Source organism: Poecile atricapillus, chromosome Z (genome assembly GCF_030490865.1).
Source record: "Poecile atricapillus isolate bPoeAtr1 chromosome Z, bPoeAtr1.hap1, whole genome shotgun sequence".
Lineage (NCBI taxonomy): Eukaryota > Metazoa > Chordata > Aves > Passeriformes > Paridae > Poecile > Poecile atricapillus.
Window position 1 is genome coordinate 32,462,603 of NC_081289.1, and position 25,132 is coordinate 32,487,734.

Below are 25,132 nucleotides of genomic sequence, written 5' to 3' on the forward strand. Positions count from 1 at the left end.
CTCCCTTTCCCCACTGGCTGAGGTACTTGAGAGGTACAGACTCCCTGAAACGCCTAAAGACCCCCTTCTAATGGGTTGTGCCTTTTTTTTTTAGGTTTTTTTTTTAGGGGAGGTGTGTTTGTGTGAGTAAAATGTTCTTTCCTGATATTTAAAAAACATCTAATGGGTCATGCCACTAGGTCGTCTTTTCAGCTGAGGGCATATAGCAAGGAGTGTTCATCAGAATTAAAATTCCGGTTAATCATCCAAAGAAGTTTGGTTCAACATCCCTCACTGAACGCGAATATCTCAGTACTTTCCGTGCCACACTAGTAACAAAGTAACACTGCACTGCATTTGCGCTTCGCCTTCTTCAGTGAGCCCTCAGCATCACGCTCAGCCTGCGGTCCTTTTGCTTCTCTCTGCCGATGCCGGAATGGTGCCAGCAGCAAGGGGAGCCAGGGGCAGCCCCCGAGGGGAGAACGGCCGATGGCCGGGGCAAGACACCGCCGCCCTCTCCCTGCTTTCAGCAGCCAGGACACCTCTTGGGCGGCGGAGACCCCGGGCACAGCGCAGGGACAGGCAGAACTGCGGCGCTGGGCCCGATGCGGCGGGAAGGAGCCGGGCCGGGGCCCCGTGGAGCGATCGGTATTCGGAGCCCATCTCGCCCGGGCGGCAGCCCCCGGCCCGCTCCGCACCTCTATCCCCTTCTACCTCCCCCGCTCCTCGAAGCCGGGCGGTGGCCACAGCCCCTTCCCCGCGGGACCCGCCCCTCCCCGGGGCGGAGCGCGGCCGCTGCCCCGCCTGCCCGTCCGCGGCGGCTGTCACGGGGCGAGCGGGCCGCACCGGGCTCCTGCGGGGCGGGGGCGGCGCTGCGCGGGGCCCCGCGGCTTCCCTTCGGCCTGGCCGCGGCCTCCCGGCGGCATCCGCGCTCTACCACCATGTTCAGGCGGATTCTGCAGCGGGTAAGGCAGCGAGACCCGCCCCAGCGGCGAGGGCGGCGTGTCGTGCCGGTGCCGCGCCGGTGCCGCTTCCTGGTGCCGGCCGGGCTCGGAGCTGCGCTCCCCGCGCCGGAGCCGGAGCCACCGACCCTGTCCGGCCCGTCCTGCGGTACAGTGTGCGGGTTAGGGCCGTCGCGGCCCCGGAGGCCGTGAGTTTGTCCGCCCCCGCCCTCTCGCCGTGGGACGGCCCGAGCCCCGACGGGACGGGACGGGCCGAGCCGGGCCCGCCGTCCCGGCTGGGGGCGGTGTCGTCGCCCGGGCTGGGCGGAGGTGCTGGCGGCGGGCGGTTCCTGCGGCCGGGCCTGTCGGAGGGGCGAGGGGCGGCCCTGCCCGGCGCGGCTCCTTTCCCTAGCGCGTCTCCGCCCGTCGCCGCGGCTGCGGCCGCCCGCGCATAGGGCAGGATAAAGGGAAGCCCGGCCTGGAGAGAGCCGCTGCCGGGACCTGCGGTGATTTCCTCAGGGCTGGCAGGCAGGCTCTTAACGCCGAGAGCCAGCCCGGCAGCCACCGTCCGGTTAGCTCCGATGTTGGGAATAGAAACCGGCTTTTCCGGCAGCTCCGCCGGGCTTGGAAAGCCAAGTTGTGACACTCGTTTATGAAGCCCTTCTCGCTTGGCCAGATCCCCGCGCCGGTGCTGGTCGCCTCGCAGTTGGCCTGCGGCTCGGCTGGGAGCTGCCAGGAGGCGCTGGCGCAGGGCGGGTGCCGGCGCGGTCCCGGCTCCGTGCGGCCGCACGGCGGGCGCTCGGCGCGGGGATGCACCGAAAAGGGTTGAGTCACGCCGGCGGTGGCAGGCAGCGCTCCAGATCCCGGACCGCGAGAGAGCGGTGTCGGTGTCACGCAGGAGGCACCCACGGATAGAGAGAAAACCCTCTGCTCTCCCCCTTTTATCTGCTGTTGCTTCTAAAGCGTGCTGTCTGTGACACCTCTGGGAACGGGTGTTTTATTGGAAATGCTGGCTTGCTCCCCATATCTGCCATGCAAAAAAGCGTTGCTACAAGAATTAGAGTTAGGGGAAATAAAGTAAGCATGCCACCAACTTTTTCAGTGTAAAACATACCTCGTTATTTTTTGGTCGTAGACCCTGAGCAGGTGAAGATCTCGGTCTGTTTGGAGCTTCGTGTTTACAAGGAACAATTTCCTTCCTGAAGCTTAATGGGAAGTCCTGCTAACAAGCAAGGAAACTTAGTACGGACCTAATTAAATATTGGCAGCAGTTTACTGGGTGTTTATTGATTCTGAGAAATACCAGGCCATCAAGGAAGGCTTCTATGAGAGAGGAAGAAGCTTCATACAGTGCCAAAGGATATTTGCCCTAAGTATGAATTCAGCTAAACATATCTTATGAAAATGTAAAGTCAGTCCAAAAGTTTTTGTGTGACAAACAGACACCTTTTCCTAAAAGATTGAACAAATAGTTATTTTCCAGTTGCTCCTGAAAATTACAGGATTACAGGAGAGCTTATTGTCAAGAAAGGTGAAACAGACTTCTTCCTGCCTTAAAATTAAATAGAGAAATGCCAAGATTTTTGAAGGTGTTAACCTTTTAATTGCTGAAAATAACTATGCTTTTAAAAATTCACCTCATGCTTAAAGGGGCTTTAGGCATTTTGTAAAAATTATTGCATGCAGTACCTAGTACATACATACCATTTGGACTTGCACTCTGGTTGGCAAACTGAAAAATGCTTCTGCTGTACTTGGTATTTAAAAGAACCTTAGCTTTATGTCAGATATTTTAATAAAGAAAATAGTTATTAATATTTTTTGTGTGTCTTGTGCAGTAATTTGAAGGATAAGGAACCTCCTCTTGACCCTCTTATTGTCCATCGTTTGTATAGCTGGCAAAAACTCCCTGCCTTTCTGTCACTGAAACATAGCTTCTTGCATATGTTTGTTATATGATTGTAGGTGATGCCACCCTTTCTAGATAGAGAGCTAGTCATTAATGGTGATACAACTTGAGTTATAAAATTATGTTTTTGAAAAAGGAGTTCTTTATTACATTCCTTTTTATTGTAACTCAGCTGGCTGACAAGCTGCAAAGGAGGAACACAACAACTACAAAGATATGATTTATAGTTTCTGATTCCTGAAGTTTCAAAACATCAGATGTTTTGTTTTTATACTGCTTTTTTACCTTGATCACCTTTTTATTTCTTCCACAGTTGTAATTTCTGTTTTTAGGAGCATCTTCTCTGTGACTTTGAATGACATATTTTCAAAGTAGAAGCTATTATATACTGAACATTACTTACTTAGTTTTTGAGGTTAGTATCTCCATGCTGTCATCAACTAGCTCCTCATTTTACATCCTTTCCCTACAAGCTTCTAAATTTTTTTATGAGTTTCTAAATTTTATGTGTGTTTTCAACATGACATCTCAGGGATCCACCAGTGTTGTATGTTTGTACCGTAAACCTTCCTTTTGTACGTTGTTGCCACTTCCTGGCTTCATGCACTGTTCATCATGCTGATCTAGAAAAAGGTAGTTTTTCCCAAAAGGCATCTGCATGGAATGTCCAAGACACAACTTTCCTGCTCAAATAGTTTCATTTTTGTCAGTGGATTCCTTGGAGAGCAGTCTTTTCTTTATTGTGTTCAACTTTGATGCCCTTTGTGGGCATTGTGTCGTCTCTCTGTTGTTAATCTACTTGTGGGACAGTGGCAGTTGCCTCTGGCCTGTTAAAGCAGAGCTCATTTCTTGTATTTGCAAGGAGGAGGCTTTTATTTTCAACTGGTAGAAAACTGATTACTTTGACCTCCTTCTGAGCCTTCTTCCCATTGCTCATGATTGTTTAGTGGACGACTCATCTATTGGACCAGTGTGACTGCTATTTATGTTAGTACATAACATTTGTAATATGTTAATAAATAAGTTAGTTATAGAAAATAATGTCTCCATTATTTATCTTTAACTGAATGTCTACAACTGTTAGCTACTGTGCTGTGTTTGGGTGCTCTCTGTACTCTTCTATTGCTTTCTGTTTCTAACTAATGCTTGAGTTTTTGGTCTTGAGATCTTGGTGTCTGGGGGAGAACAGGGCTTTGCAGGCATTTCTATAGCTCAGGTACTACAGTCACCTTTTCTCTTACTCCAGACTCATGCACAGAGATATTTACTTGTCTGAAATCATTGCATCTCATGCCTGACTTATAATTTTCTTTTCATGTATACATGTTCACATGTATAAGTGCAGGGCTCGCTTGATAGCATATTTACTTGGAAGGATGCTGAACTGCAGCTGTGCCCTCTCCTCAGGAGTCAAAGGGGGCATGTGTGCCTCCTCCTGGGCACAAAAGTGTGCTTGTGTGAAACTGATGGCATGATGGGAAAGAAAAGTTTTATGCCCTCTGAAGTCAGGAGTCATTTCATTTTACACAGTCATAAAGCAGTGTCACTCTGCTTTAAAGGTAAATGGTGTTACTGTTCTGTATGGCAAAATACACTGTTCCTGGCACTGAGACTTCTTTGGCAACAAGGGCTTTGGCCCTCTTACCTTCTCATTTTTGTGTCTTGTTTGTTGCTTCAGGAACTTTTCATGGTTACGTAGTACCCTGAGTAGCAGTATTTAAATCTGTGCTGAAAAAACTGTTAAATCTGTATTTTTTCATATTTTCTAAAGGCTTTACAAATTTTTTCAGTGGTTTTAATTTATTCTGAATTTAAAAGTGCAGAAAAGAGTGTTCTGACTGAAAGCAACGTAGCTATAGACAGATAAAAAGACTATGCAAAAATGGCTGTTAGTGGTCCGTATTTATACTCCCTTATCTTAGAGCATTAACTCAACTCATTCATTATATAATTTTCTATTCCTTTTCAGAAAACAAGCTGCAATCATTGTCATCCTTTTTGTTGTTAATGATGTTTCTTTATATTAGCTTGCAGTTTTGAGAAAACACAGAGAATGGCATTATGAAGTTTAGCATTTTACTTCTACAACTCTAGGGCTAGCAATAGAAACATATGCTTCTCTGCAAAGTAAACAAATGTAATTGACAGCTAGGAGAGAAGTATGCTGGATCAAAGACTAATTTTGCATTAGTCTTTCAACTCTGGCTATGCCTTCAGATGTTGAATGTTAATTTTGTAATTGTACATACACAGAAGCCTGTGTGGAAATTTTCTTTTTCTCTGGGATTAGTAAGTAATTTATTTGCTCCCCTGTATAGGCCATCTGAAAACAAAGAACATTCTGAGTCCTTTTGTAGATCACAAAGTCCAAATTGTTCAATATGTTGTGATTCCTTTTTTTTTTTTTAGTGGAATGTGATAGCACAGTGATACATGAGCATAGCATAACTGTGTGTGTGAACCGATTTGATAAGGCAGTGATAAATTAAAAAAAGACATTCCCTGTGCTCCATTCTTTATTTGGATGGTGAAGGATATTTAAATTACATTACAGACTTGAAAGATGAGTTAGTTTCATTTTTGATCTTGGCTTCCTTAACATTCTTCCAATTTTTTTATTTAATTTTTCTTGCTACTCTGTATATTTTGAAATTTATACTACGGACTATAACTAGAAAGTTACTTAATGTCCTCTTTCTTTCCTGCTTTTCTTTTCCTTGCGTGGCACTCACCAGAAAATGTTTCTAAATCTAGCTTGGAATTACGCTTTCTCTTTTCAAGAGCACACATTGATTTTTGAAAGGTTAAAAGGATTTTACCAGGTACTGTGTAATAATTTCTGTCATACAATGCATGCCGTAAGACATGCCATCCAGGGCATATTACTGTGATTATGGCATGTCTGGAGTGTTTCATAAAGTGAGTACTTTAAGCAAGCATGGAGTAATAACAGTGTACAGTGGAGCAATAACAGAAGAGCTTGCATCCTGGAGGTTGTAATAATCTCAAATTTGTAGTGCCAGAATTAGCAGAACTTAATGTGCAAATCTCATTGGAAAATGGAGTTGGCTCTGGGATGGGCAATTAACAGTGTACAGTAGTGTTGTATGAGGAGTTATGAGGTGAAGAAAATATTGTAGTTTGGGATGAAATGATTCATTAGGTATACTGAAAGTGTATGTTCAGATATTGCAAAAGTAGGGGTAGATGCTGACTGTCTAAAGAAACAGTTGGACCATCCCTTAGTGCCACTGAAATGTTATATGCAGTATTCTAACTTAGCTCTTTTCCTGGGAAACCTGGCTACAAGTTACCATTTGTTTTAGATACTATTGTTCTGATTGTCAATGGAGCACAATCCACATGTTCATTAATGGAGTTACTTTACTTGTATTTCAAAGCTTTCCTGTGGGATGTGTATTTCTGTGGGCAGCACTTCTTAGGCTACAGAACAATTGGGACAGGAAGGGAGCTCAGGATCTCCATAGTCTGAACAGTGAGCAGGGTCAACCTGGAGATCAAGAGCAAGTTGCTCAGGCCTATCTCATAGTGGAAAAGCTGTTCTTTACGTCTAGTAGGAATCTCTCATTTCAGTTTTTGTTTCTGGTCTTCCCACTGTGCACTGCTTAGACCAGCTTGACTTCCTCAGTTTGATGGCCTCTTTATGAGTGATGCTGTGGCTGAATTTTAGTACTCCCAAAGTTGTCTCTACTTCCAGGCTGAGCCAGCCATTCCCTCAGCTTCTCCCACAGGTTAGATGCTTCATCCCCACATGTGTTGGTGACCTTTTGCTAAAGTCACACTGGTTTCTCAGTGTTCTCCCTGGTCTGGGAGAGCAGTATCTTGACGTGGTCCAGTGGGGACTGTGGGCCAGTGGGGGGTGATCACATCCCTTGATCAGTTGGCTGGGCTCCTTGTTAGCAGAGTCCAGGCTTCTGGCAGCTGTCTCTGAAGACAGGGTACACTGCGGGCTCCTGCTCGGCTTGCTGGCTGACATGAGGCCTTGGTCCTTTACAGCAGAGAGACCTCTGTTACTGGCAGGAATTTTCCTTCCCTGGCACAGGACTCTGCATTTGTCCCTGTTGAATTGCATAGGGTTCCCCTTGGCCTGTTTCTCTTGGCATTTCTAGGTCTCTCTGCGGCAGCCCTGCCCTTGAATGTATCAGCTGGTCCTCCCAGTTTGATGTCGTGGAAACTTGAAGGGTGTACACCTGTGGTCCATGCTGGGATGTACCTTGTTTAGTGTCTGCATCAGTAACCCTGGGAAGAAGTACCAATGCCTTCACTTTGACATGTTTTGCACATGTATAGCATCTCTGCTTACCCCCTTTTTTGCCTCTCCTATTATTGATTTGCAGAGCTTGCGTTGCCTTGCCTGTTGCTTTTGTGTGCTGTACTAGAAGGAAATGGTGTTCATATTATCTTTTGATACAGCTTACGTGAAAAAGTCATGGAGTAGGAAAGCCAGAGTATGTTGATCACTTAACTGATGACCTCAAAGAAGGCTGGAGTGAGGAGAGATGGTTGTTTTCTCTTACTGTCACCAGCTCCCATAGCTTAGTGCTTCATTCCTCCTCACTTCCCTTTGGCCAGTCTTCAGAGCCTTTCCAAAACTGAAATGTATTTCAGTGGGAATTAAGTCCTCAATCAGTGAACCTGACCTGTTAGCAACATATTTTTTAGATTTGATAAATAGTAAAAGGCTGTTAGCTTTGTTGTCTGTTATCTTTTTTATCTATGAAAGTTGAAAATACAACTTTCTTTTTAAAACAAAGCAGGACATTATACTTAATATTCAAAGAACAGGAATAATGTCTGCTGTAGATATTTTATGAAGTTATAAAACTGATTTGTCTTAAAAAAAAAAGGATCTATTTGAGAAAGAAAATTCTCTAAATAAGATTTTTGAGGCACCAAGAACAAGAAACTAAAACTGCCCCTCTCTCTGTAGATTTCAATCTATATATTTAAATTCTTTATCCTCTTATGTTAAATCATAAAATCCTTTCTAGTGTTATAAATATTTTCAGATGGGCTAAAATACAGCAGTAACATTATCCCATTTGAGATTGTCATACTGGAACTAGATAATGAACTGCTTGTTTTTTGTTGAAACTAGGATTGCATGTACATATTGATAACTTTACCACAGCCTTGATTATTTTTTTTATTTTTTTCCAAGTCAAGGCAGCTTACCTGCTTGTGTGCCTGTTGAATTGACAGGGTTCTCAAACTTTCGTCTTTCATATGTTTAAGAGCTTGTCCAGAACATAGACAAGCTATCAAGAAAGTAGGATGATACTAGTTTACTACTAATGCAACTTTTTAGATTGTAATTTCTGCTGTTTTCCTGTAGGATATAGTGATCTAATTTAATATCACTGAGAGTGATATAAGGGCAGAGTTTAACCAAAGTTTTTGTTTTGTGGTGAGCATTCATGAGAGGAAGTGGTTTAAAATCCTGGCCTTTGCTTCTGGTATCTGCTTGGTCTTTCATGGATGGAGAGTGTTGGATAGAAGCTTTTGTTGAAGTGTTGTGCTGAAAATGATATAGTTGCTTGTCAGCCTGTTCACTTCTTATGGAGGAAAAATACCTTTGTATTCCAACAAGTAGAAGAGAGGCCTTTGCATAGAATATGTACTGTGCTTTATTAAATATTTATTAAGTATTTAAATGTGGACTCTCATTTTTGTCTTCCCCATCTATTTCAGACTCCAGGTAGAGGTGGGTCTCAGAGTTCAGATTCGGATTCATCTGCCACACCTGGAAATGCCGTAGACGTGAACAACGAAGGCTCTTCAGAGGTACTGTGCACCATACACAGGACCGGTGTCTTAAATCTTGGATGCTGTTTCTTTGATCTGTGGAGCCGTTGCAGTAACTTTTGATGCCCTTCCTAAATATCAACTGTACTAAACAAATACTTGCAAATGTCATATTCTAAAAATTGTTTGATATTTAAATAAAAAAAGGAAGACTAGGCCATGTTTATATGTAACTATTAATTAGGCTTATCTATCTAAGTGGTCACTAGCAATGCTTCCTGTAGTTCTAGAGATGAATTATTAAAATTGAGAGCAATGAGATGTAAGCTTAAGGCTCCTTGTTAATAAATGTTTCATGAGAGCTGCAAAAAACAAGGATTGACATTTTATCATGCTCATCCTCCAGTTTCACCTTGCTTCTGCTAAGATATAATGTGTACTGGAAGCCTCTTCCTTCTTGTGAAATACCAGATATATTTGGTTATATTTGATGTTGGAGTATAAATCCTATCAGTGTTTCATACTGAATACTGTTCCATACTTAATCAGCAGAATTAGTTCCTGGTGCAATCCTATATTGCAATGTCTTTGTTTTTCTACAGTGTTGCCTGACATTAAGTCTCAAAAGTGCAAACAGACTTCACTGGCTGTTGAAGCTCGTTTGTGCTAATGTAGCCTGATTACCTATCTTGAAAATATTTTGAGCTTAACATAAAAATACAGTGCAAGGTTAATTACCCCTATTACAACATTAAAGGGAGCAAAGTGCCCTTTCTTACACTGAATAAAATGTGTGATGATTCAAATACTCCTGTGTGTGATATGATAAAAGATAAGGTAAACTTTCACTGTGCTGTTTAAAATCCTGTCTGTGCCTCTGCTTGTTTCTTCTTTCTTGAAGCCTTATTGCCATCAATTTAATCAAACATTGCTGCATGTTATACGTCACACATTTTTGAGTCCAAATCTGTTTTGTGTGCATAATTAACAATCCCTGAAGCAAATAAGTATTCTTAAATTGTAGACTAAAATCTTATTACTTTTGCAGTTGATTAAGGCATAAAAACATGCAATGAGATGATTACTTCTTTCTAAAGTTTGGCTAAAGTGATACAGTTCTGTTAACAACATTGGTGCAACATTGCTGACTGTACAGCTTGTGGCTGCCATAAGGTATCTCAATACTAATGGAGCAGTGTTTTCTTGATGTGGGAGCTTTCAGTGTGGTGGTGTTAATACCTGCACTATTGCCCCACTGGCTGTTCTTTCTACCGAGTCAAAACTGGGTCAGACCAAAGGCTGCCTTGTCACTCTTGATATGCAAGTGTTACATTAAAAAGTGTCTTTTAGTTGTCCATAATGTCTATAATTTCTTGCACTGAGTATTGTCTTTAACATAGAATTTCAAAGTCTGTTTGAAACTGAGCTCTGAACTTGATGATGGGTTTTTAGATTCACATGTAATGCTACTCGAATCTGTTAGCCTTACTTTTCCCTCACAGTTTGCCTGAGGGCTTGTCTCTCCAGGAGCTTCTCTTCAGGAGCACCATAGTTGGTCTCTGCAGAATGTTTGCTGCTTGTTTTATGATGATATTCCTACCTGGTTCTCCATTGTTATGCAGTCAGAAGTCCATTAACTTGTTTTCACTCCAGTTTCTTGGCTAGATTTTTTAATTTGTATTGTTGTAAGATTCAAATGGAGAATAGTTATTAAATCTGTGCAGATTTTTATGTTTCCTTTCTCCTCAAGCCTGGTTGAAATAAATCCTGATTTTTAAGAATTGTAGTATGAAACAGAAGGAGTGAAATAGTCTGAATTCAGACTACTCAAACTGCTCAAGAAAAGGTAAAAATTTGCTCATGTCTTGTCTGTGACCATGTTGGCACTTCAGGTCACAGGTAGACCCATAATGAAATCTTATTCGCTGTGCAATCTGTCCATGGGGGAAACATTTGAGTCTCTCATACCTTTTCAGCTTAGGTCCCAGTGCAACTCTGTCTGCAGTACAGGGTTGCTAAATATTCCATTCTTGCAGTGAGTCTACCAGTGATGAGATGCTCTCCTTAGTGTAATGTAACTGCATTGACAGGTTTGCCTCAGCCTCTCCTGCTGCTGTTGCAAACTTGCTTATTAATTTATAGAGGCATTTCTGCAATCTCACTGCACCACTCCTCCCTCTTTCTCTGAAACATCCGAACACCCTTATGGGAAACCTTGCGATGGATGTGACATAATGCCTTGTAATGCTCCATTCACAATTTGTTATGCAGTTTGTTCCTCTGTCACATGAAGGGGGCACCAAGAGTGTAAGGAAAACACATAGTTGTATGCAGCACGGTCCTAGTTTTTAAGGCATGTTTTAGATTTATTTATTTTCATGTCCTCAATAGTTCTTCCTTCTTGCTTTCTTTATGGTATCGGTATGGTTTGTGAAAGTTCTTTCTCCAAAAGGAAAACAGACTTTACTTTTGGTGACTGTAGAGAGCTTTCAGTATAAGAATTCAAACTTTTGATTCCAGATCTGCATTTTTTTTTTCTATATTAGTTTCTTAAAATCAAATATACATTTCACAGGGCTTCATCTGTCCATTGTGTATGAAAGTGTGTGTAACTTCTACTGATCTGTCTGAACATTACCAGAGTGAGCACCCTGGGATAGAAGGAAGACAGGAGCTTCGTGACCTCCCAGCTATTAGTGTGGGTCTTGTTTATTTTGTTTAAATAGCTTTGGTGATGGGCTGCTTCAAATAACTACATATTTTTATGGTGTTAGCCTTTTATATTGTTTCTTTTTATTTCTTGCTTACACACAATGTGATTTCATATGCATGATTCCAAAGTATACACTCATCAGAAGAATTAATTCAGGTCTAGTTTTCTGTTTTGCAGTTGTCTGTCACATGAGACATTTTAAGTATTGGAAGACTTGCAGTCACTGATATATACTTTTTTTTTTTTAAACAGCTTTTGCTTGATTTTCTTATAAATAAGACTTTCCTTATTTGATTTTCTTCACATCAGACTTAGTATCGTGATAAGTATGGTGTTGGATCAGGTATATCCTTTGTGAAAAGAAATGTTTTGAGCTCTTAATAGCTAACTTTTTAAAAAAAGTGGATTTCTAGTGCAAGATAGATACCTTGGGTAAAAGAGAGCAGAGGGTGGTAATATAAAAACTCAGAAATATCTCTTTTAGAACATGTTTAAGACCTTATGTATTGCAGCAACTTTATAAAAATAATTAGAAAAACAAATTTTTAATAGATAATCTTACTGGATGTTTTTATCCCCCCAAGAAAATGCAAAGGCTGTTTCAGCTAATAGATGTAAATTGTAGTGCATTTCTAAATTTTTTCCAGTTGTGCAGTGTAAAACTGCATGTTTAAACCAAAATGTGTGGTTTTATGCTGCAGAACTAGAAGAATTTAGATTCTGGAAGTTAACAGCCTCCAGCTGCACAAGGCTGTCTGATTCTTTTTGCTACAAACTGTGACAGAGTAGATTTGACTTCTGGGGGTAGGCAGCTTGCTGTGCACTAAATGGGTTTGTATAGAGGTGAAGTTTTGCATTATTTCTGCCCATGTTACTTTTGTTGAGTTTTGAAGTCTTAAGTGTTTATTCTAGGATCTATGTGTGATGTGATTTTATTTGGTTTGTTGTTACATTTGCTAGGTAGTGCTTTTTTCCTTCCTTATACTTGGTGTGTATTTGCACTGTATTTTTGAAGGGAAAACTTTAAGTTATTGGATGTTATTCTCAAAAATGATGGAAGGAATCAATACCTTGATTTTTCTAGAGAAAACTTGAACTGTCATTTCCAGTGTGAAGTGTCACCTGCTAAAGTGAGTAGGATCTGTGGTAAGACTGAGATGTGCCGCCCTCTAGCAGTGGTGTGGGACCGACCTCCTCAGAGCCAGGGCAGCTTGAGTACGGCTTTTGATGGACTCCTCACTGCCTCTTGTTGAAGCAGAGGCTGTCAGTAGCGCTCTGTTGTGGTCAAGTCAAATTCTTATTTTCTTTATTATCTGATCACAATGCAAGTGCTGTACTTGAATAAGCTGTGGCATTCCTGATGTGCTGGTGTCAGTGGATCGTGGGATGTGAGCCATCAGAGGTGGTTTGATCACCTGAAGAAGTTATTGTTTTGTTTAAGCTGCTTGTGCTTAGCATATTTTATGGAGTTGACAGAAGGGTTCTTGCCCACTTTGACTTTTTGTTTTTCCACTGATTTTTTGTCAGTTCCTTGGTCAGTACTTTTCACTTGTCAAGAGCTGATTACAGCTTTTAACTTGATAAACCTATGTATTGACTGTAGTGCTTGAAATACAGATTCACTTGTTTCTAGCTGTTGTTGTTTCCTGCTGCTAAAGGAAGCTGTGTTTCTTTGTACTGTGGTTCAGTAAATATCTGTAAGACGTGAGAAACAAGGAAAGCAAATGTATGTGTGGGTTTTTTTTCAAGTTGATCTTTTATTATATGAGAATGCCTAGAAGCATTGAAAAAGTGGGGAATTCTGTTAATAACTATAGTCAATACTAATATAAAAAGTTTAAAATGTTTGACTACTGAGAAGTCAACAAGCAAGCTGATTGTTTGCTGATGGGAAAGAATAGTTTGCATTTGTAGTGAGCACATTGAAACAGAAACACTGTCACACCTCAACCTCTGCCGTTTCTGGGACAGCATTATAACACTGATCAAATGTTGTCATCTTACATAGCAGACATATGAAACATTGTTCATTTTGCCTTATTTAAATTGTTTATGTTTAGTGGTATTGCTTTTGGATAGTACTGTGGGTAATATATAGTCCTGGGAAGAGTTCAAATACCTTTTGTTGGAAACTGCTGAAGAAGCTTGTGAATTCAGGATTTTTGCTAGTGAATTCTCCTTAAAGAAGGAGAGAGGATGTGTGGCAAGGCCAGTATTTGGTTACACTTTTTGAGACCTGAAAAATTGTTACTTAGTTAACAAAAGCCTTAGTACCTTGCATTACATGTTAGATTTTATGTGTAGTTTCTTTGTTAACCCTTCTTCCACTGATACACCTATTAGCTGATTAAAATTTTAGCAAGTGCCCCTCTGTTCTCCTTGGTCTTCCTTCCTCTCTGTCCTCCTTGCAGTGAGAGTTGGTCTTAGTTTTTCAGTCACAAGCATTCACACCTGCAGTGTCCTATTGTGGGAAAGGTTTCTTGCCACTTGCCTACAGCCTGATTTATGGCCATCTTCTTGAACAGCTCTCTGCAGCCCTCTTTTTCAAACTGGGGGTTGAAACATATGATGACGGAGAAAGGTCATCATATGACCATATGACCAGTGAAAAGGTCAGTGTAATACTTCCCTTGCCCCTCAAGCTGTGATGAAGCCTTGCTTTAAAATACAATGGCCTATTCAGCTGCAGGAATAACCACCAAAATGTTGGCAAATATCTGTCCTTGTATAGCCAACTTAACCAAACAAATGCTGTATGGAAGTCACACACATCACCCAAACATTGTTTCCCAACTTCCATGTATACAGTGGTGTCACTAACAAAAGCTGTGTGGTGGTTTCTGTTTTGTTTCCTTATTTATTTATTTTTTTTTTTTTTTAAGGAATGATAGCTTTCTAAACTGTGTAACTGTGTCCTGCATTTCCTGATGTTCTCTGTTGGATGTTCAGAACACCTAAACAATGAGTCAGTATAGAGGCATAGTTTGAGACTTCCTGTCCTGTTTTTATCTGAGGCATCCAAAGCAACCACTGAATAGTACCCCTGCAGCATTTAGAATATAGCAGCTGTTAATATCTGTTGTTGTATCTACCACTGGGCTAAATCTAAGACAATTTTCAGACGGTTCTTTTGGGTAGTCTTCATAAATTTCCAGTTGTTTAGTAAGAATGTGTTTCTTGGCTGATACAAGGAAGATATGACCTTGATGTTTTCTGAATAGGTTTTTCGTAACAGATTTACAGAGACTGTAAACTGGCATAGTAGTTGTGCAAAAATGTGTGGTTATTAAATCAGTCTTTGAAAAGACCACATTCTTCATGTTTTTTTTCCTGACTTGTCTCCTATTGTAGAATCTTCTTGATTGAAGATTGAATTGATTGAATCTTCTGTTTTTATGCATGCCCTTGGAATGTTGCAGACTGATACTGCACAGAACATCGTGTCAGTGCTTTAAAGCTGATATTTTATTCTCTTTTTGTTGCTTCTCCAATTAGGTTGTGATGCCTGTTTTCACCTCAACAGTACTTGCCTGCTTTACACATGAACAAAAATTATTGATTGAGTTACATTATCATATTAACTTCCTTCAACATCTGAACAATATTAAGAGGATGAAGAATTAGAGATTCTGATTTGATTTGACTTGGCCATGGAATATGACTTTTCCTTAAGAAATAGAGATCCCACCAGATTAGAATTTCTAATTCATGACACTATTGTATTCTTGTAGGTTGTGACACAATTTTAGTCTTACTCATCAATAGCAGTAAAAAACAAAAGAGAACTGAAGTAGAAAGTTATGTTGGTTCTATTCTTCTTAGGAAGAGCCTAGCTTATTTTCTAGGAAGAAATCAATTCTAAATTCTGGTAGAAAATACTATATAAATACACCTTTGCTCTCTTTGTCCAGAAATTTAAATACTTGTAAAATTGAAATGGACTGCAGGTCTTAATTATATTCAACATGACCTTTTTACCTACTTTTCTAATGATTAAATAGAGATGTTATCTGAGAAACCCACTGTCATCTTACTGTTTACATAGACAGAGGAAAGGGCTTTAACTGGTGAAAGACATGAAAAATGTCAGCTGTATTTTCTTTTTAACAGTATATAAAAGGAGTGACCTAATTTATTTATTCTTTAACTTAAAGTATTTAATGATTTTTTAAATCAATATGTAAGCCTTCTGAAATAAATTGTGAAATGCCCTTGCTGTCTAGGCAGACCATTTAATCTGCTTCTGAGACCTTCCTGAGGATTCACTTAATTGCTTTGATATATATTTGGAAAATACAATCTAGAAGCTACTTGATACATCTTTTCAGCTCTGAAATATCACTTATGTTTGTCTCCACTGGCCCTAACATATAGTTTCTGATCTTCCGTCATGTAAAATGTTTCAGACTTTAAATCACTGTGTAACTGGAGAATATATGTATTTTAGCTTGGACTTACTGTTTGAGTGCTGGTGAAGATGTGTATCTTGTATTGAGGAAAATTGTGGAGGTTCACCTGCAGTGGAGAAGCATGAATGGTGAGCTTCCTAAACATGCTGGACTTTATTCACAGCATACAGCTTATTGTACCAATACAGCTGCGTGAGAGTTGCTAATGTAAGTCTGGATTCTGAGAGATGGGCAAACATAGGTCATGCCCAGAAGGTGTTACAGCCCTGGGCTTCAGACACTGCTATTGGCTTTTTGTTCATTCAGCTCACTGGAAACAGGCTATAGCTGGGGGTGCTGGCCTGGTATTTCTGGAAGGTCAGTGGTATAAATTAGATACTCAAATCTATTTAAACTTAAAGCCTAGCCATGTGAATGCCAAGCATGTGTCATGAAAGTTTTCCATATGGTTAAAGTGTCAGTTATCCTGAAATGATTCTATGGGGCAGAGTTTTTTTAGTGGGTTTTTTTTGTTGTTGTTTTTGTTTACCACAGTTCTTAAATATTTTCCGAGAATGGAGAACAGTAAAGCAGTGAATTTACATGGTTCTCTAAGCTTGACTCGCAATGTAAGTGCTGGAATAAAAATACAAGATGTTGCAGAAGCTTTGTATTAGTAAATGAAGTTCTGTGCTATATGAAGCTGTTAGTGCTATATGGCTCTCTACCACACACAGCTGTAGATCAGCAGCAATCATAGCATCCTAATGGGACCACTTATTCAATTCTATGCAGTATTAAAATGGGATTGAATACACTACCATCAGATACTGTGAGAAGGTGCTAAGGAAGCTGAGTTGCTACGGCTGTGACTTTAAAACTTATATAAGGTACCTTATTGGAGTCTAAGGACATGAGCACATCTGAATTCCATCCTGTAAAAACTGTTTGGTCCATGGGACTGTCCTTCATGAGGTGTCATCTGTCTGCCAGGTAACTCCTGTTTTAATTTGTGAAAAAGGAAGTTTGAGTAAAGTAAGCTGTGCCTCTCCCTTATTAACTAATTAAGGAAAGATTTAATATTAACGCTAAAAGACCATTTCATTAAAGCTCAGGGTAAAAGGAGGGCAGAGAAGAAGAGATATTAAATGCATCTATATGTAGGGTGTCTCAGGCTCCAGTTACTGGTGATGGAGTCCTGGGAGTTGTTATGCTGGCCCTACCTAAGGTTATACACATTTTTTCAGTCAGATGACTAGTTTCTTGCTCCATTAACTGTGTTGAATAGCTCTGCATTGGTAGTGATTGGGGAGTACATCTACATGTAAATGTTGGGTTTTTTTTAAACCTCAGTTGGGAGCCTTCAGCTGATGGAAAAAAATCATTAAAAGTAAGACAATATTCTGAAAAGGCTGAAATTTTCAAAATACTTCACAGCCAACCCTATCGCCCCTAGTCCTACAGAGTAATATAAGGAGAAGAGAGAAACCCAGAGACCATTCAGTCCTACACATTCATTTTCTGGTTACATAAACTATTTCTGCATTCAGTTTAAAATTGTGTGAGGTTTAGTAGGACTCTATGGTATCCTGCAGCTGGTCTGGTTGTGTCTGCCTGTGGGGCTGGGCCCTGCTTTTGCTGAGCAGTCTGTTTTAATGTTGTAGGCCAAAGTTCTTCCAATAGTTAATAGCTCTCTAAATTATTTTAGTACAAAAAAAACCCCAAACCCCACGCTAGTTTTTCTAGCAAGACTTTCCTTCTGGTGTTGCTTTTAGTATCCTGGCATAGTTCCCAAAGAATGCTGTCTTAATGATTCATACAAATATTAATGTTATCAGAAGGAAATTATTTACCTTGAATGGCTTTAAGGAGATAGAGCACTGAGAAGCTTAACTTTATCAAGCCTGAAAGTAAATCTCAACTATTAGAGGGGAAAAGTAGTTTTTTGTTCTTTGGGCTTATTTGTAAGTCTGTCTCAAGAAAGGTAAGTAAAAAAGCTTCTGGTGCTTTCATGGAGTCTGAAATCTTTGGTGAAATTTGGCATTTTAACTCAAGCTGAGTCAAGATGCTTTCTTACAACACTTTTTTTGTAGCAGTTTCTGTTCTGCTGTGAGTGAAAGCCATGTGTTTTAGAGTCTTGGCACTGAGGAAGGCCTGTCTCACTGCAAACAGCATGGTCCTCTGCTGATGCTTGATGCTTGGCATGGCTCATGGGCCTCCTGAAAGAGGAACATTTCCCTTGGGATCAGAAAACTGGGATTTGAAGTTCAGCGTCTCACTCATTTTCATTGGAATGCCTGGACTATTGGGTCAGGGACTATTTTGAGCTTTGTGTGCTGTCTCCTAGTTGGTTGTTTGTGCACGTATATTGGGGCTTGGTTTGAATGCCTTTTTGTTTTTTTACTGTTCTTTCTGTGTATTGCTTCAGAAATTTTGTGGTGATCTCAAGAACTCTTTCATGATGAAAACTAGTGCATATAGTTGTTGTGCTTTATTTTTTATTCTTTGCGAAACTGACAGGCATCTGCAAAAATCTTTGAATTCAATAAATTGTCATTTCTTGGTGAGAAGATATAAAAACAAACCCAAGTAATCATCATTTAACTTTTTCTAGGTTCTTTCCTTCCTGTGTAAAGTGAGATAAAGCCCAACTAGAAACATCAGCTAGGGAATCTTGAATTATGGTGCAGTACTGAAGGGGATATAAGTGATGTCTTCGCTTTAATAAGTGAAGAATGTGAAATACCTTTTGCTTCTCTGTGGCTGTGCTTTATGCAAAGTAATTCCTAAGTACTATGTTAAAAGGAAACCGACCAAAATTCAAGATACACTCATACTTCTCTAAAGGAGTTTCTTCTCTAAAGGAGTCTGTTAATTAAGGTATCCAGGTGCAGGCTTACCGGGAAGGATGCCTCAGCTCCTCCCCCAGGCTGTGATGACCAGTGTTACATCTCTTGGTTGTAGCTACACAATCTCTTTATCCAAGACAGGTGTGGTCCTGATGTAGGAATATGTTGGACCTGATACTGATTCCTGCAAACTGACAGAAATATTCACTAAATTTAAGCATCTCAGACCATCAGGTTTCTTCCCCTATTTTTGCATGTTTGTCTTTACAATAGTAAAATACACTTTAGAACATGTTTACAAAGTTCATCTCAAGATGATTTTTTTTATTTGATAAAATATTTGAGATTTTTTATTTGGCTGTATTTAATTTTAATTTTTTTTTTTAAGTGGTAAAATTAGTGACCCACCAACCCATTTTTCCAAACAAGATTGTCATTGGGGCTGATAGTTACAGATCTAAGAAACGTATACACTTCTGCCTGTTACTGTCTGCTGCCAGTAGGATCCTGATGATTCTGATTTTCCCGCTCTAAAGAGAACTGAATTAGTGCTGCTGACATCACAGTCGACACTGGATATTTTCGGTCTGGGAGGTGCAGCTGGTTCCTGGGTTCGTGCTGTTTGAGGCTCTGATGGATGAGTGGTAGTTGCCTGCATCTCTAGGAGCTGGTATTCCTGCCCACCTCTGTACAGGAAAGATGACATTTCCCATGGCAAGGGCGCCTTGTTGCTGGAGGGTGACGGCTCGCTCTGTTAGAGCCTGGATGTCAGACCTCTAGCAAAAGCTGCCTTAGATTAAGGGTGCGTGTGAGAGCTTATTCCAACAATGCCAGGTCCTCCAAAACTGAGGCCGGGCTTGATCATGACAGTGCTGGTGGAGAGCCTGGGACTGGTGGATGATGCACTCTTTATCTCTGCTTGTGTGAGATGAAAGCAGTTTCTAACAAGGAGAGAGGAGGTTTTGTCCATGTTTTCCCTCTCTGCCAGTGGCAGTATGCCTGCCTCCCCAGAGCTTCCATCCACCCTGCAGGCACATTCCCTTTGCTCAGCAGCTCTGTTCTGCCTCTGGCCCCTTGTCCTTGTGGACCTTGCCATCAAATCTGCCTGCCTGGGAAATCTTGGCTGGCTTTGCCCAATAATTGAGATGAATGATTGCTGTCCCCCTGGGCTAATTGCGCATGTAATCTATTCTTTCCTCTTCTCTAGGGCTCCTATTTGCACAGAATAAACCCCAAGCACAATAAAACCACAAAAAAACCCCAAGCAAAGAAACAGATTTTGCCGTTTAAATGAAAAGAGATGAAGGGCAAAAGGAAGGAGAGGCTAGAGCAATTTTTTACACTCATTCTTTCTAGATGCAGTTACTGGAACTATGAGGAACATATGCTTTTCTCTATGAACAGCAGACCTTCCCATCACTGGGAAACTAAACACAACACTGAGAACTGCTTAGTAGAGTTTCATCCCAAAAGGATCCTGTCATTGTCATTGTATGGAACTGACTGCTTTCTGTGTAAAGCTTACTAGGAAAAAAACCCAACCCTGTAGTTTATGACCCCCTATGGTTCATTGCCTTTTGCTGTGTGCCAGGAAATTCTGTCTGGTTCTTGCACTCAGACTCTCACTGGCATCCTATGCAAATTGTATCAGATAAATATTACTGGGAATCTAGTAGCTCAACAAATTTTCTGTATGCATACTTATATATTAATTAACTTGGTTTAATCTGAAGTGATACTGTGCTGATCAACTGTGCAAATAAATGGTTGTTAAGCTTAAATGCCTGTTTGCTGCTCAGAAAGAAGAGTACACTGTTTTGTTTGGTCTAGTTGTGACAAAACTAGTTTTCCATATGATATGTGGTGAACTTGACAAGTGACTGTATTTAGTCATTAACTTCTGAAACACTAAATAAGTAATAGAAGTTATGAAGGCTCTATTTAGAGCTTTGGCTACTTTTGAGTAGCTGAACATGGTAGTTTTCCTGGGTTAAAACCATGTAAATATTGTTCAATTCTTAGTGACTCATGAAACAAAATACTACGAATAACTAGTTAATAAATGAGTGCTATTTGTGGTTATCAACATACACATCAAATATGTTCACTTCGTGCCAATATTTAAAGTGTTGTGGCTTGTCTGTTAGCATCCAAATGCAAAGTTAAGAGCAGAAGTGTCAAAACTCTTCATAAATCATATGTGAACCTGTGCTAGGTGAAGTGTGATAATCCCATTTAGAGGAGTGCTCTCATCTTGGATACTGGACAGCCTTGGTTTAATGTTGGAGTACACTGCAGTTTGTAGTGGCATAAGAAAGTTAAGGATAACATATAAATGTAAAAATGCATATTTGAAATGAATTAAAGAGACAGGGGGCCTTAAAAAAATTAAAGACAGGCACCCCACTTACATGAGGTCCCTTTCACACTGCTTAGAAGTACAGGGAGTCTTTAATGTGAAAAGAGGTGTTCAGCTCTTACTCTGGAATGTCCCAGTGTTGCTCCTGTGTTGTATTTTGGGCTGAAGTGTAGATGGGAATTGAGCTCAGAGCTGGCATGATAATTACATGAGCGAGGAGCCGGTGTAAAGTCCAGCAGTCAACACCAGATGTAATAAGCTGAAAAATCAGGTGGATGGTGCTTCTGGTAAGTGGCAGCTTGGACACTCCACAAATGTTTAGAGAAACATGAGGAGGAACATAACACTGTTTCCATTTGTGGCCTAATGGGTAGAAAGAGGGCATTGATCTGCTAAATTTCCACTCTGGTAAGCTTGTATATATGCTGGATAGAAAATGGATGATTTCTGATTTTTAAGGCTGTAGAGATCTGATTTTCTTGATGTGGTATTTATCTGAATGGCATTTATCAATTAATTATATGGAAGGTAAAAAGTGATTCTTAGTTGTCTGGCCCATATTAAAATCCAATATGGAGATAAATGGTTTATGAATAACTGTGCTTTAGATTGGGTCTTTATATCTCATTTTTCAAGACCAAACTCCAGGTGCTACCTTCTATTTGGAATAAGAATGTGATTTTATGGAAAGTTATATTGAAAATTGTTTTATTGGGGGGGTGGGGGGAAGAAATTGCAGAACAGTCCTTTTTATTTTGCTAAATAAAATATTGTTGCTAGTATGTAATGGTGTTGGGGAAAAAAATCACTGAATAATAGAATATACCTTTTGTAAGCATTTTTTAACTTTTTAATTTCAAAAACTGTTATTAGAGCATGAAAGAATTAGTATGAGTCTTCAAAATTGCATTTACTAGTCCTTAAATGTGCAAACAAACTTCTGTGTAAAAATAAGATGGAGAAGAAATGTATCTCATATTTTTTTTGTTTGTTTTTCCTTTTTGTAATAGGGCTTTATTTGTCCTCTCTGTATGAAGTCTCATGGATCAGCAGAGGAGCTGTTCAAGCACTATGAAGCAGTTCACAATTCTGGCATTGATTCAACTCGTGGAGGGGAAGGTCATCTGTCACCGGAAAGGTGAAACAGTACCCATTTGTGCATGTGCTTTTGTGCCAGTGCTGCTTCTAGTTACACTCAAGGTTTTATTAATTTGAACTTATGCAGTCAAGTATTTATGTATGTCCCATTTGCAACTAGAACTAAAAGGCAGTTTGTAACTTATGTTGTCTGATACTGATCTGACAGTAGGTGAAAATCAGATACATGTGTTTATGGTACTATGCCGCCTGTTTCTGATTCAGCAGAAAGTGCAGCATTACAGACCAGAATGATTTTTACAAGTGTGGCAGAAAAAATACAGGTTTCTCCTAATTTCTGACATAGACCTGAAATATCATTATTTGAGAGTGGAGCGGACAACCCTAAAGATAGAGAGGAAACCAAATTTTGTCCCTAGTTAATTAGGATATTTTCTGGGTAATTACAATATCAGTATTTGCCTAAATAGCTTCCCTTACTCTATATTATAACCTACTCTATATTATAACCTAGTTATTTGCAAATCTGTGTGTGCCAGTAATTCTCCTTCTGTGTTTCAGAAACTCCATGCTGATCTTCAGAAATCTTAACTAGTTTATTTATTTATTTATTTATTTTTGTCAAATCTGTATTGTTAAATACATCCCTAGAGGGAATATCAGATTGTTTTATTTTTGAGAGGAGGGATATGTAGGAACTGATAGTGTGGAACTTTCTCTAGAAATGTTTAACTGAGTAGTCTGAGCTGCTTTGGGAAGGTTTTTCTTGGGGGTAAAATTTACATAAGTTTCCCCTTGCTTCCTGCTAGTTCTTTTTCTGCTCAGTGCTTGTTTTTCACTATTATAAATAGCAGTCCATGGTGCTGTTTTGTCACAGGCCCCCAGACTCCCCTGGTTTGTACACAGGAGAGTCAGAGTGAGCAGCACAGAGACACACTGCACATGACCCTATGGCTTCTGCTGATCCTGGGAAGTAAACAGTTCAAATGTTTTGTCACAAGCAGAAATGTGAACCAAAAAGACAAATAATTACATTGAAAGAAATACATATATTTATGTAGCTAACTCAAGAGAGAGTAGCTCTTTGGTGAGAAAAGAGTGTGGAATATAGCCTGTTTCAGTTGATACCCAAATACAGATATGCATCTCCCCAGTACTGAGTAAAGCTGGCAGGCCAGTAGGAACCAGCATTAGCAGAGATCTTGGATGACTCCTTCCTTGTGGATAGCTGCCTTCTTTCTCTCCTGCTACCTCAAAAGAAATCAAAGTTGGGCTTTATACAGGATAAAGTGATAGGGTACTAGTGAAGTCATATCAGGCTTAATATGTGCACATTTATTCAGTAATGAATATTTCTTCTTTTTATGCCTGATTTAAGTCTTTTTGAAGTAATTTAACTAAGACTTGAAGTGATACTTTTGTTAGATAGTAGCATTCATATGAGGGAAATATTGGTCATAACTGTATTGTTTATATACTCTCATTCAACATAAATATGTTTTTCCAAGCCTTGGCATTTCATATTAAAAAAATACTGCAGCCTGCAGCGTGGAGCTACTCCACTTGCTCTCCATGTATGAAGCTTATGTGCTTAGGACCAAGATTGGGAGGTGAAATTCCATATGTAGTCAATAGGAAAAGTTAAGTACTGGGAATTACACAGTTTCTTCTTCCTCCCACTCCCCAGTAAACTATAATAAATAAGTTCCGAGAGTAAATCATGTAACTACCCCCAGTGTGATTCAGCAAGGCCATCAGTAGTCAGTGCTAGGGTGGAGGCACTGGCATTGCAAGTGGGAAACCTAGTGGACTGTAATGAAGAGACACTAAGGGTTTTCCAGATGGTAGGCTCAGATGTGCTGAGAGGAGAAAGGGATTGTTGCAGCACTAGCAGAAAAGGAGATTTAGTGAGGATTAGGATGACAGGAAGAAAAGCAAAGTTACAGTGCCTGTAGTGATCCCTTACACCAATTCCCCCCATGCATTTTCCTCTGGTAAAACTAAATTTAGGTTTCATTTTACAATGGTCTAGCAAAATTTTGTTGAGCTATCAAGGCAACCAGTGTAGAAGGCTCCTTACATTACAAACTCATTCCTTTCTCCTCCCCTTCGCCTTATCATCTACTAAAAACTAGCTTAATACAAGTCAAACCATTCAATCTATTGTGAAGACCAGAGCATCTTAAATGCTTTGGTATTGCAGGTCTGGTATATGTTCTGCCCAGCTTCAATACAGTTAACTGTTCCACCTGCTTTTTAATGTATAATCTTAGATCTGAATCTTTTCTCTCTTATTTGTACTGATGAGAAAGGGGCTCGCTCTTCACCCACAACCAGTGTACAAGTTTTGGGATGCAGCTACACCTGCCTCAGTAAAGTTTTGCAAATCTCCAGTAAATGTATCACACTGGCAGAAAAATGTGTACATAAAAAAATTTACCTCTGAAAAAAGTAAATCAATATCCCATGTTTGTTTTGTCATTAAAATTGGTCTACCTTGGAGCTCTTCCTCCACTGGTTCAAACATGTTTCACTTGCTACTTGATGACCCTGACCTGATGTTAATATGCTAATGTAGATTGAATTTATTCCTTACCAGTTTAGATAAGGAATAACTTTCTTTGGTGGTTTCTTTTCTCCTAAGTATGAGATAATTTGATAGAACATCTGTGGAGGAGGGGATAAGGCATACCAGCAGCAATAAAACTGTATGATACAAAACAGAGATGATTTGTTGGCACCTCACATATATGCTCTTTGTAACCCTTAGTGTTGCCACTGTACAAACAAAGAATATTTTTGAATAATTTTAATTACCCTTGTATTCTTGGTTTGGAGTGGCTGTGTCTGATTAATGCAACATTATCCTTGTGTGTATAGTTGTGCAAATCTGTAAGGAGACCTGTGATTTTGAAGGGTGCTGTGTGAATCAATTACTAGCAGTTATAGCCTTGGATCTTGTGTTCTTGCATGGCTGGAGAATTGAGCATGAAATTTGAGAATTTAAAATTTTAAGGCTTTAAATATTCAGACCATTAAGTGAATGTGTCTGTGGGGCAAACCGAATCATTGTGTGGATGAAAAATTATGTAACTGCATATTTCAGGAGTAAGATAGCATGCTGTCGCTT

At 40.1% G+C, this 25,132-nt stretch overlaps 1 protein-coding gene across 3 annotated transcripts in view; it reads left to right on the top strand.

Annotated features, from left to right (window-relative positions):
* The first annotated feature begins 792 nt into the window (after nt 1–792).
* LOC131593014 (early endosome antigen 1-like) overlaps nt 793–25,132 on the top strand; it is an 82,067-nt gene continuing 57,727 nt past the window's right edge. For all 3 annotated transcript variants that reach the window (XM_058865150.1, XM_058865148.1, XM_058865149.1), the window contains exons 1-3: nt 793–944; nt 8,542–8,634; nt 21,915–22,042. In XM_058865150.1, the coding sequence (XP_058721133.1) occupies nt 921–944; nt 8,542–8,634; nt 21,915–22,042 (245 nt within the window). In that variant the 5' untranslated portion in view covers nt 793–920. The remainder of the gene's footprint in view (nt 945–8,541; nt 8,635–21,914; nt 22,043–25,132) is intronic.